Source organism: Zonotrichia leucophrys, chromosome Z (genome assembly GCF_028769735.1).
Source record: "Zonotrichia leucophrys gambelii isolate GWCS_2022_RI chromosome Z, RI_Zleu_2.0, whole genome shotgun sequence".
Classification (NCBI taxonomy): domain Eukaryota; kingdom Metazoa; phylum Chordata; class Aves; order Passeriformes; family Passerellidae; genus Zonotrichia; species Zonotrichia leucophrys.
Window position 1 is genome coordinate 56109756 of NC_088200.1, and position 13238 is coordinate 56122993.

General features: G+C 38.1%; 1 protein-coding gene across 1 annotated transcript in view; it reads left to right on the forward strand.

Annotated features, from left to right (window-relative positions):
* The window catches only part of LOC135459943 (E3 ubiquitin-protein ligase KCMF1), a 45176-nt gene that overhangs the window by 22008 nt on the left and 9930 nt on the right, over positions 1-13238 (forward strand). The window contains exons 2-3 of the mRNA XM_064736441.1: positions 655-822; positions 8522-8661. Of these exons, the coding sequence (XP_064592511.1) occupies positions 655-822; positions 8522-8661 (308 nt within the window). The remainder of the gene's footprint in view (positions 1-654; positions 823-8521; positions 8662-13238) is intronic.

Consider the following 13238-nt stretch of genomic DNA (forward strand, 5'->3'; position numbering starts at 1 on the left):
GAGAACTGAAACCATACAGAGAAAAATGAAAACTTCTTGAAGCTATAAAATCTTTGTCAGATACACATGCAAGTGTGACAACTTTACATTACAAAGAATGAGTTTAAAGGAGAAATAGAATGGAGAGAACTGATGCAGGCTAAATTAAAGGAGCATGGGAAAACATTCTAATTTCTACACCATATAAAATGTCTGGCTATTATGTTATTCAGAATTAAAATATTAGGAAGTGTTGAATTAAAGGCAAAAAAACTAGTATGTTTTTGGCAGTGGTTGATTTGATTGTTGTTTTTCTTTCCTCTCGGTCAGCCATTACACAGTTTAGCTTTTAAAAGGGCACAATTCCTGACTGAACAGTCACAATACCAGTTGATAGTGTTAGGTAAAGATGTCTGTAGGAAGATGCAGCCAAAGAGCTTTAGAACTTAAACTGTTATTCTTTCAGGTGCTTGAGTGTGCCTCAAGAATTCAAGATCCTAATTTTGGGAGAACAGTGTCTTTTAAAGATGCATTTAAAAATTTGAGTCTTGTATCAGCTGCACGTGTCAGACATGGTTGGCTCTTAGTAGTTATTGAGAGGCAATAACAACAAATCATCCTCATAAAAAATAAGTGCATTTGTTGCTGTCTTAAAACAATTTTATTTGTTTACAGGTGTCAGCTGTGATGCATGTTTAAAAGGAAATTTTCGAGGTCGCCGGTACAAGTGTTTAATTTGCTACGATTACGATCTGTGTGCAACTTGTTATGAAAGTGGTGCAACAACAACAAGGCATACAACTGACCATCCCATGCAGTGCATACTAACAAGAGTAGATTTTGGTAAGTGATCATTTTAAACTCCAGTAATTTGTTGCTATATTGTGTCCACAACCATAATGCTGATTTTCATGTTTCTAATTATCACTTCCCCTGCTAGTGCACTAAAAATATGGGCTAAGTTTTTGGGTTCTGATAGGCAGGCATGTTTTCTTTGATAGAAGAACTGCTTTTTTTTTTTTTTTTTTTAAACTGCTGCATATGTATTTCTGATTTTGTTATTTTGGTCTGGTTACAGCAGATTATCAAACTAATAAGTACACTTAATAACAGTTACTACCTATTAAAAGTGCCACAATCTACAAGCAGAAAAAAAATCCTGGTGAGATTTTGTAGGAAGGTAGTTCATTTGTAGTTTTGGTGAGCCTGTAAATATAGGAGAGGTAGTGATGGGCTGTAATGAGTATGAGAGATTAGTGGTAAGGACTAGAATGTAGTCTTTTTGGAATTTCTTTGTAGATCTCCTAATCCAAGAGTTATTTCTAACTGTAAAGCCTTGTGAGTATTTAAAATAAATAATAATTGGTTTTGTGTCTTTGAGAAATGACCGCTCACTTAAAAAAATTCAAAGGTTTATTAAACCTTAACAAAATACAACAAAGGACTGAATAAGGAAAAAGGACAGTGCTGGGAGTGTAGAACTAAACTGCCGTGTGCTCACCCACAAAGTGGCTGTTCCTGGACCCTCCCAAAGTCTGTCAGTCAACTCTTCTTTGCTGTCTATTGGTGGAGACTGCTTTCTTGCAGCATGATTGGAGGTCAGGTGTTGTCATGCCACACCCCCCTACCAACACGGTTGTCCCATTCTCTGCTGCCCCATGCAAGGGGAACATGTACACGCCCTCTCTCCAGGTGTCCTGGACAATGCAGGCTGTCCGGTGGCAACAACACAGAGGGGGAAGAGGGGATCATGCGCATAACAGTGGACATCTGAAAAACAAACCACCATAACATAACCACACATTAATAAAACTTCTCTTAACATACACACAATATTCATCCCCTTATTGTGAGAGTCAATTATCATATTGCCCATCTGTAATATGTCCTGTCTACTTTGTTGTTTCTGTTGCATTGTAGTTGAAATAGGTTGTAACTTGTGAGAAATGATTTTGTGACAGTCCGCTGCTCCGTGATGTTGCTGATGCTGGACATGTATTTTCTTTTGATGTCAAACACATGGGACTAGCATTTCAGTATTTTTTCCTAGTGCTTGTAGCTGTAATCTTCATTTTTTGAATCCTTTAAATATGATGGCTTCTCAAAAGTCCTAACTTCTTTACCTTTTTGATTAGAACAGAGGTAAAATTTATACTTTATTGGTCTAACATTTTGAGAATAGCTATGTATAGAAACATGCAGTTTCTTAAAACAGCCTTTATATGAAGCTTCTTCAGTTTTGCTTTTCATTCTCAGGGTCCCTCTTGCCCTGAGACTGCCTGGTCATGACTTCAGAAATCCAGATCATGGGAGTCGGTAGTTTGAAAGGAAATAATTTATTGCATTATCAAAAATACATGCCCCTATTGTAACTTACATGTTTCTTGTCCGGCTTTTCTTTATTCATTTGTGTATGGTATTAGCAATTGAGGTCACTGTTTCAAATGCACAGTTGAAACTTCTTAATCTGTTAACAACAAGTATTTTTGGATATTAGACATGGGCTAAAAGGACAGCATTGCTGTAAGTACTGAATACTCATCACGGGGGTAAGAAGACTGAAACATACTAACATTAAATATCACAGATTTCAGTGTGCTGCAATGAGAGCTTGTTCTAAATTATACTTTTTTTCAAAAAATGCCTATAATTGGAAACTGAGAATGACTAAGAATTATGTTTTGTTTCTTGCAACTTGAGTACTTCTCTTTCAGTTATCTTTGATAAATGTACCTTTGGCTTAATTCCTTTTATGTGTGTGTGTTGTAGAGATACAGGGGTTATTTTTTACTATTTAAGTATGTATTAAGAAGGTTCACAGTGAAGTATTGAGATGGGTAATGGGATTTGAAGGGCAACTTCTATTTCGCTTGGTGTTTATGCTGTTTATTCTCTAAATGAAAATAAGAGAACAAGGTCTATAAATTTCATATGGCTAGATATCTAAGCATTGCTCCCACAAAACTAGTATCAGGAAAGAAAATACTGCAGCTCAGCTCTACAGTAAAACTTCTGGTTTGACTAACTCTGCAGAACAATTAATATCAGCAAATTGTGAGCCATGGCAAAGTCTGATGGCATAGAGTTACTACTGACCTTACAAGCTTATAGAATGGAGAATGAATTGGAAAAATTGATAATGACATATTCCTTAGAGTTGAGAAAGATCTGTGATATCATTCATAAAATGTTTTGATTTTAGAGTTCTAGAATACTCTAGATTTAGAATAGAATACACCTAAAGGCGTGTGCATTACAGTATTGTACAGATGCTTAAAGAAACTGGTGACTTTTCAGAGGGCCTTGTGTGGTCAGGGAGATCATGTGACTTTGAGGAACATGCAAAAAAATTAAACGCTAAGAAATGTTAAATTTTATTAGAAAATCAATAATAAATGGTAGAAGTAATCTAAAAGTACCCAATTTGGGGTTGTTAGGATAGTTGTATTAGTGGATATTAAAAACCACCAAGGTTAGATATTGATGTCTGAGAAGAAAATAATCTCAAGGGTAAAATTTGCAGCTAAGTGGTTTATTCCCAGCCAGCAGCCAAGCCCCACACAGCCACTTGCTCATTCTCCACCAGCAGAATCAGGGAGAGAATTGGAAGGGTAAAAGCTGAAAAGTCTTGTCTTGAGATGGACAGTTTAATAGGGAAAGCAAAAATGGTGCACGCAAGCAAAGCAAAATAAGGAAGACAGGTAGTCAGAAATCTCTGGAGAGCAGGGTCTCATCATGCCTCATGGTGGCTTGGGAGGACAAACAGCATCACTTCAAATATGCCCTCTTCCTCCTTCTTTCCCCCTTCATATACATTATATCCTGAACATAGGTATCATTATGGTCCAGAATCTCGCTTTGGTCAGTTGAGGTGACCTGTCCTGACTGTGTCTCCTCCCAGTCTCCCATGCATCCCAACTTCCTCATTACTGTAGCAGTGCAAAAAGCAGAAAAGGCCTTGGCTCTGTATAAGCCCTGTTCCGCAGTAACAAAAACATCTCGATATTATCAGCCCTGTGTTCAACACAAATCCAAAAGATAGCCCCATACTTCTCATTGTGAAGAAAAATTAACTATATCCCAGCTGAAACAAGCCCAGAACTAATAAAGTCTTCAGTAATTTCCAGGTGATGTGGGAAGTCAAATGAAAGAAGAGTGTTTGCAGTGGTGACAGTATGAGTAGGGAAAGTTCTTAAGTTAGGAAGATGTTACTAGAAACACAAACTGGAAGGCTGTTAGTGTAACTGGGTGTGTGAATTGTGGTTTGCTTGGCTAGTGACAAACTTCAATACTGTCATCTGTAGACAGGTTTGTTTCAATATGAAAATATTTTAATAGCAGTAAACTTACAGTTTTTGCTTATGATATGAAGGAAAATGGACAGCTAGTGAAAAATGAGTATTTTATCAAGGAAGAGGAAGCAGAATGGGGAATCTTTCTGTTGCAAAACTGATGCAAGTACTTCCAAGGAATCGCTGTCATTTTTCTGATTTTAAAAGTGCACGTGAAGATCAGTGAATCATTTGCCTGAAATCCATCTCCTATGATGATAAGGGCCCTGTACCATTAAATCCCACCACCACTCCAGCTAGAACTGTCCAGGTGTGGGTATCAGTGGAGTTCACTTAAGTAGTCTGCCTGAAGCTGCAGCCAGATTGTTTGTGGTGGACAGCTGCCAGCATGGATGATCCTTTCAGCATAGAAAAAGTCACATGCTGTTTACCTCTGTGAAAGTTGCGATCAGTTCTTAGAGTTCCTAGGTACTGTAATAATGTTGCAGAATATATTACAAGAAGATGGACTTTCTCAGGTATGCTGAAAGAGGTTTTGTTGTCAGCTTGACACATTTTGATTTTTTTTTCCCTGAGATTCATACTACTTAGGAGCCGGTATGAGAGCACTGAAAACAAGTAAAAAGCTCTAGTATTTTCTGGCTGTGCATGTTCACTCTTGCACCATCTGGTTGCTATAATTATCTTTCAGGAGTCAGTTTCTACCCTATATACATTCATTTTTAAGCAAGATGGGGTCCAGAATAATGGCAGTGCTGTTGTTCCTCAGCCCCCACAAGAGATACTGGAAAAAATGATACGCTGAATGTTACGCTGCTGTATGAGGGACAGAGCTTAAAAAAAGTATCAAGTCTAATATGTCATGAGAAGTGGCCTTTAAAGCACAAATCCAATTAGTTTATTTCAGAAGGGTCAAACTGTGGAGTCAAGAGTAGAATTGTAATAGGCCTGTGTAAAGAACAGGCATGTGCTTACCAGGCAGACACTTGTCCTTCTCTGGTCTTCATGGATCAATTTGTCAGGACAATCGAGAAGTTCACAGCAAATTTCCTAGTTTCCTTTTTCTTGAAAAGGCATTTTAAACTGTTGGGATGCTTTAGGGTCTAGGCATGTGGCTTGCGCTTTACCACATCATTTTAAAGTGGCTACACTGACAAAGAAAGTAATACAAATTGTTAGTAGGATTCTCTGCCAGAAATCTCATTGTGTTACCTTCATCAAAGTACAGAATCTGCCATGTTTCAGAAGTGCCTTCACTTGTCAGCTAAGGTCATGTGTGACGTAAGATCCTGCCACCTTTTGTGCCCCACAGACAGATCCTGCCACCTTTGTTCCCTAGGCAGAGGGAACTGATTAAATAATGGGTACCATAATAATATGTAGTGTGGGATTTACTGGATTCACCAGAATTCAGCTTGATACTTTTGTGGGTTTTTTCATTTGTTTTTTTTTTTTTTTTTCACACACTGGAGCAATATATGTGTGCTAAATGTGTATCATGCTAAGTCTGCGCATTGTCATTTTTTTGGATCAAGATTCTGAAGCAGCTTTGAGGATAATATGGCTGCTTGATAAATGATACAAGAACATACATACTTTATTTTGTTAAATGGTGTGTTGTCACCATTTGGTTTCTTCAGAATTTGAAGAAGATTAAGTAAGTACACTATACTTGTATCGTACCAACATTTTTATCTCTCTCTATATATATCACATTGAAATTATATTACTTATATGAAGAAAAGTGAAACTACAATTCTATACTGCTGTGTACTCTTGTAAAGAATTATGTCTTAACAAAAACAAGCTTTTAGAAAATGTAATCCTGAATCAGATGTCTCTTTGAAAGATTGATTTTTGTCTAAGAAATTCTGTGATATTTCTGTTTTGTCAATAACCTCCTACCGATTTTAAGAATGTGCTAGTTAGATTTTAATATTAAGTATACATTTAACTTCTGTAGCTATAGATGGATAGAAAAGCAAAACTGCTGATGGTTTTGGTTGTATTTTCACATTTAATTCAGGTTTTTTCTTGGATTTTTTTCCCCACCAGGGGAAAGCTATAATGTCTAAACACTGCTGTGCTTGAAAACTGACTTCATAAACTACTATTGGGTCCTCATCAGACAGTTGTGATCCTTCTGCTCCTTTGTATTCCTCCCCTAATTGATAAGGAATATAGGTCATGAATCTTAGCCTAAAGGGATGCAACTGAATCTGGTTTTACTTCTTTACCAAATACTTCTACTTGTCTTCCTAGACATCTTGAACAGAGGGTCTAGAGGAGTTTGAAGAATTATGGACTCCTGCTTTTGTCTTTGAAATGACCCAAAATTTCAGAATCTGAAAGATTTTTCTTTGTGGTCAAAAGAAACAATTCTTCAATCATGGGCACGTTGCATTCTAAACTGATAGATTTGTAAATGAAAAATGGTAACACAGTTGTAGGTTGCTTTATTTCTGCTGCCAGGGAAGCATGGTGTTTCTGTTTCTTCCCATATTGCCTCTAATTCTTAGTTAACTTCATTAGCAAAGGACCCCTTGGTAGTCGGGGACATGACTTCATAATTGTAGGATTTTTTATGTGCTTGTAGAAAGAACAGGTGGAGAAATACCCATTCAGTACCTTCAGTGCTAAAATCAGACACAAAGATTCATGCGACCACTTGATAACCAACCTTATTTTTTTAACTTAGATTTTTATTTATTTACTTTAGATTTTTATTTATTTACTTTGTTTACTTTTATTTATTTACTTTATTTACTTTGATTTTCTATTTACTTTATTTACTTTATTTACTTTTAACTTTAGATTTTTATTTATTTATATTTTAACTTAGATTTTTATTTAAGAGAAAATTTATCTGGTGATCTGTATTTCATGTTAGAAAAGAGCTTTTGGTTGTAAGCGAGATTAAAATTGAAAAGGAAGAAAGAAGGGAGGTGTATACTTGAAAGGAAAAATATCTAGATTTTCCAGCTTTAACTTCTACATGCTTCTTAATATTTCTTTTTCCAGACAAAGTCATATTTGTTTGGCATTCTCATGTATGTTTGATGTATATTAAAAGAAGGATGTGGAAGGAGGTATGAATGGGAGAACATGCCAGAGGTATAATCAGGAGACTGCAGAGAACTCAGATTTTTATTTTATTAGTGAATAAATGGGGTTTTTGTATTCTTTGAAAACAAGGAGCAACACAGGATTTGACAGTCTTATCAGACCTCCCCCCTCTGTAATAGAACTGTGTGTACTGCTAAAATTCTTGGTATCTGGATTGAGCTAACAGTGTATCCAAGGAAAAGATACCTCTATGTGCCTGCTCATCTATTTACAACTCTCTTCAGATGGGTTGCGGCCCTGGGCCTTTTGCTCAGGTGTGAAGCTGGAGTTGGTACTGTTGCCTTACTTGAAAATACATACGTTCATTCTCAGCGAGTTTCATAGGTAGAGGTTTTTAAGCAATCTGACATTTAAGAGGTTTTCTTGTTTGGTTGTTTTTTTAGGATTTGTTTTTAATATTGATGTGAATGAGAAGCTTATTCATGTTTCCTGTAAAATATAAAATACCAGTAGAGGATGAGAGAGAATAATGTTCTCTTCTTGCATGGTTTAATAAAATTTCATCTGAAGTTCGGGGAGCTTCTATGTTAGCAGCTTAAAAGTGCCTACTTTTCATCAGTGATGCACAAGTGCTCACATTCACTACATCTAAAAGTCGAAGCCAGTGTTTAACAGATTCCTTTTCCATTATGAAACTTCTATGTTATATAATTGAGACATTTCTGAAATTACTTACTGCAAAGCAGTGGTTCAGTTATGGCATAAATACTGACATTTGGTGTCACCGAGACCTTCTAAATTTTGGTCTGAATTCGAGGTTTTGTCAAGAGTTCAGCTTCTGAAATGTCATCATAAAAAATATCATACCATAGTTGACCTTGTATGTGGGATAAGAACAGTAGTGGAAAAGTGAAAGTTTGGCAGTATCAGCAGCATCATGATGGAAGTCTTTTTTCCTAGTAAATATTAGAAAACTAAGTTATGTCTGCTAATCAAAATAAATGTAGTCTCTGTTTTTTTTAATCAGTAACTAAACCCCTCCTGAATATAGCCATTTCAATGAAAAAACGAATTAATTTAGCAGGGCTTGCAGTGAAGTACATGTATAAACTGAGGTTGATGTGAACAAAATTAATGGTGATACTGCTTTAAAGTAACCTCTATTTAATTTCTTCCTGTTTCAGATTTGTACTATGGTGGAGAAGCTTTCTCTGTAGAGCAGCCACAGTCTTTCACTTGTCCTTATTGTGGGAAAATGGGTTATACGGAAACATCTCTTCAAGAACATGTTACTTCCGAGCATGCAGAAACATCTACAGAAGTGGTAAGGAGCCTCAGAACTTGCTTTAATGGTGGAAGTATATTTTAAATAGTCTCATTTCTGAAATATTGTCTTTCTGTTTTTTCTTGAAGCGCGTATTCATTTAAATGCTTTGAAAATACCTACATTTGAGAATGACATCAAAATTCTATGATTTACAGGTATAATGAGCTTGCTGCCTTCTTTTAGAGTTTTTGTTTGTTGTTCTGATGCAAAGGCTGCCATGTTTAGGAGATTGTTACACTGTAAGACAAAATTTAGAAAGTTGTTGCTCTGCCGACCTGTGTCTCCCTTTTCATAATTAGTGCATAATTACTTTGCTAGCTTACAGCTATGCCGGTCTTTTGTAACTGTGTGAGAGAGGAAGACATGTAGATAGTTTATGTTTTCTAATTTTAATGAACCTCTTATTTTATGCAGCAGAATTCTATGATTATTTTAAACTACTTTTGTCAAAGGAGGTGGTTTTCCCCCATCCCTAACCATCAATGGTTTAAAATGCACTTCTTAAACAAGTTTCAACAGAAATACTTTAATTGGACATGTTAACTCTCACTCTTGATGGACCTTGGGAATAGGAGAAACTGAGTTAGCAGTTTAGCAGAATTACATGGAGCATGCTGTTCTGTGTTTAACTGTTTTACCGTAGACCCCTAGATAAAAAGTGATGCTTGAAGTGGATTACTCATCACTCATGCATTGTGTGAAATTAGTTATAAATAGGTTCTCTATTCTAATCTTCTAGTTTTCTTAATTTTCAAAGAATTCTATGGAAGAAAATGAATGACTCTTCAAACCTAATAAGGAACTTGAGTGAAGAGGTGATGTGAAAGGGTGTTTGTTCACGTTTTTGGGGATTCAAAGGTGTTACAATCTTTCGTAAAAACACAGGAAGTGGTTACTTCACAATCAGTCGCGCTGTGATGTATGATTTAATTCAGTGACATGCTGCAGTTTTTACAGTCTCTCTGAGGTTTTCTTGAATTTTGCCACTTCCAAACATAGCATCAACTGCTGCAAGTTCTGCATTTGGATGACTTTATTTTTTTTGGTGGCTTGGTATTGCAGTTCTGATTTGCACCACTTGATGTCAGTGATATGTTCCTAACACTAAGTGTTCACAGATCCCGGGTTTTAAAACTTGACATGCCCTTGTTTGCAGTTGTGACTTCTAGAACACCACACATAAAGCCTAAATTTGTGATTCTTGACAGCTGCTACTCTGGTAAATCCTAAAAGAGTTATATGTGTAAAAAAAAAATTATCCCACAAAACTTTTCTGTTTATACATCAGTCTGCAACACTGCTGTATCGTTGTTTCAAACAATGATAAAGGACAATATTTTAATCCTTTAATATGACTGTTACTGTTTGTGCTAAGTTTCGAATCTGGCATTTGTGATAAATGTACACATTTATCACATCTTTAGATGTGTACATCTAAATGTACACATTTATCACAAATGCCAGATAAATGACTTTATCACAAATGCCAGATAAATTTTAGGTGCCTGCACCTAAAATTGTTTGGGTACTGTACCCTTATTGGGATATTGAAGAGCTACAAGACTAGTAAAGAGGTAAGTATTATGGATTCTAAATACTTGTGGTGATAGACTATCAGACAATTACTTACGTTTAGATACTGAGCTTGTAGTCCTTTGAGTATCACCTTCTGAAGATGTGTTTTATTTTAGATATGTATTTTTAGGGATGTAAGGGAACTTTACAGGGACAGAATTATTTATATTTTAAAGGCTTTTTGCCCCCAAAAGTTTTTCAAAGAATAAGTAAAATTTTTTTACATCTGGTAAATTTTGTCATTTTTACGTTCAGAATGATGCAGATAAGTTTACTTTTCTGCTGATTTTTCTCAGATGTAGGCATTGATAAGTACCACAGTGGTAGGTATCTGCAGAAAGGAATCACAATCTGAGTGAGGTTGAAAGGGACCTCTGGAGGTCATCTTGAGCAGGACCATGTACAGCAACCATGGCTGTACATGTCCTGAGCAACCATGTACAGGACCATGTACAGTCATGGTTGCTCAGGACCGTGTCCACGCAGGACCAGTTCTTTAATAGTGATTCCACAGTTAAATCTCTGGGTAACTTGTGGTTGGTGATCCTCACAGTGAAAAATGTTTCAGTGGTTCCTGATGTTTATGAGGAAGCTCCTGCATTTGAATTTATGCCCACTGTGTTTCATCCTGCCATTGCATGGCTCCATCATCCTTTCAGATTCCCTTCAGGTATTTGTGGATATCTGTCCCCCATTACCCTACCCTTCTCCAGGCTGAACAGTTCCATCTTTCTCAGCCTTTCCTCCCTTCCTCTTTGTAACCATTTACTGAGCTTTTTTCAGAGTGTGCATGTGTGGAGCTGAAAACTGGGCCCTGGTGCTGGGTTAAGGCAAAGGATCACAATCCTTGACCTTCTGGCAGCTCTCTGTTCAGTGTAGCCCAGAGCACCACTTGCTTTCTTTGCCACAAGAGCACACTGCTGGCCCATGGTCCACCAGAACCCCAGGTCCTTTGCTGCAAAACTGTATTCTATATGACTTATCTCTAGTGTATGCTGATTCCTGGGGCTATTCCTGCCCAGGTGCAAGACAATGTACTTCCCCTTTATGAGGTTCTTGTTGTCCCATTTCTTCAGTTTTTTAAGGTCACTCTGTATGGCAGCATAGCTCCCTCGGGTATCAGCCACTTCTCCTAGTGTTGTGTAATCACCAGAATTCCCACTGATCACTATCCTCTGAGCCCATTCACTGAGACAGTTTTCACTCCACCTCACTCTCTGTTTATCCAGCCTGAGCATCAGCAACTTATCTTTGAGCATCCTGTGGGAGGCAGTGTCAGTGGTCTTACTTGAAGTCCAGGTAGGCAGTTTCCCCTGCGCTTCAGTCGTCCGCCAGGCCAGACACTTCAGCACTGAAGTTTGTCAAGTTGGTGAAGCGCGTCTTCCTTTTTGTGAAGCCAGTGCTGATTGCTGTTGATGATTTTCTTGTCTTTAATAATGCCTAAAAATAGTTAACAATAGTTTCCTCACTTTCCCAGGGATCAGAGCAAGCTGACCAGCCTGTAGTTCCCTAGGTCCTCCTCTTACTTGCCTGCCTTTAAGATAGGAGTGAAATTTCCTTTGCTCCAGTCCTCAGGCACCTCACCCAGTCACCATGATAGTTCAGAGACTAAGAGGCTCACAGTGGCATCTGCCAGCTCAGTCCGCACCTCTTAGTGCATCGCAGCCTGTGGGTTTATGTATTCCAGTTCACGTAAGTATTCTGCAGAGTAATCCTCTTCCAGCAGGGGAATGTCTTCAGTACTTCAGATCAGTACTTCAGACTTTTCCCCTGCTCTCTGGGGCCTGGAGTTGCTAACTACCAGTCTTGCTGGTAAAGACTATAGCAAAGGAGTTATTCAGTACTTCAACCTCTTCTGTGTCCTGTGTAACTAGGCCTCATGTCTTTTGTGCAATGAGCCCACATTTTCCGTAGTTTTCTTTTTATTTCCTATGCACTTCTAGAAGATCTTCTTGTTACCTTGGATGTTACTTGCCTGATTGAGTTCCATTTGGGCTTTAGCTTTACTTACATTGCCCTGTGATTATGCATAATAATAATGCTTAATGGTAGACTGTGCTGTGGCTTACCCTAGGAGGGTGACCTCTGTATGTTTTCTTTTTGTGTTTGAATTTGTCCAGGAGTATCTTGATCATCCACGTAGGCTCCCTGGCATTTTTGCCTAACTTCGTCTTCAGTGGGATGGAGAGCTCTTGAGTTTGGGAGGGAATGATCTTCCAATATTAATGGGCTTTCTTGGGCCCATTTACTCTCCTGATTTGTACATCATGGGACTCCTCTGAGGAGATATTTTAAGAGGCCAAAGTTCGCTTTGCTGAGGTCCAGGGTCATGAGCTTGTTTTTGATCTTCTCCCTGCCCTAGGGCTCTCAAACTGCACTATGTCAAGGTTAGTGCAGCCAAGGCTTTCTTTGACTCTCACATCCCGACTGAGCCCCTCTTGTTGGTAATTATGAAGTCCTGTATAGCACCTCTCCTTGTGTGCTCCTTTGTCACTTGGAGGAGGGAGTTACCTTGAAAGCACTCCAGGAGCTTCTTGGATTGCAGTCATGCTGTACTGTCCTTCCAAGAGATGCTAGAGTGGTTGAAGACCTCCACAAGGACCAGGTCCTGCAAGTGTGAGGCAGCTGCTCTGTGTTTCTAGAGGGCCTGATCTCTTTGTTCCTCATGGTCAGGTGGCCTATAGTCGACGTGCCTTATAACATCCCCTTTGCGTGTTCTCTTCTTAATTCCAACATGTAAGATCTCCATCAGGTCATCTTCCATCTAGACAGTGCTTTTAATGTACCCCAGCTGCTCTCTCACTTACAGGGCAAAGTGAGACAGCAGCTGGGATGCAGCTCTGTCTTTCCTGTTCGAAGAGCCAGCCTCTTCTCTTTTATAGAACCAGTATTTCTTCACCCATATAATGTCTAGGGACAATGGTTTAGAGTTGTAAGGCAGAGGAATCTGGAAGTCAGTATAATGATTGTTTTTGTTGGCATTGGAAGTTTCAGGTTAG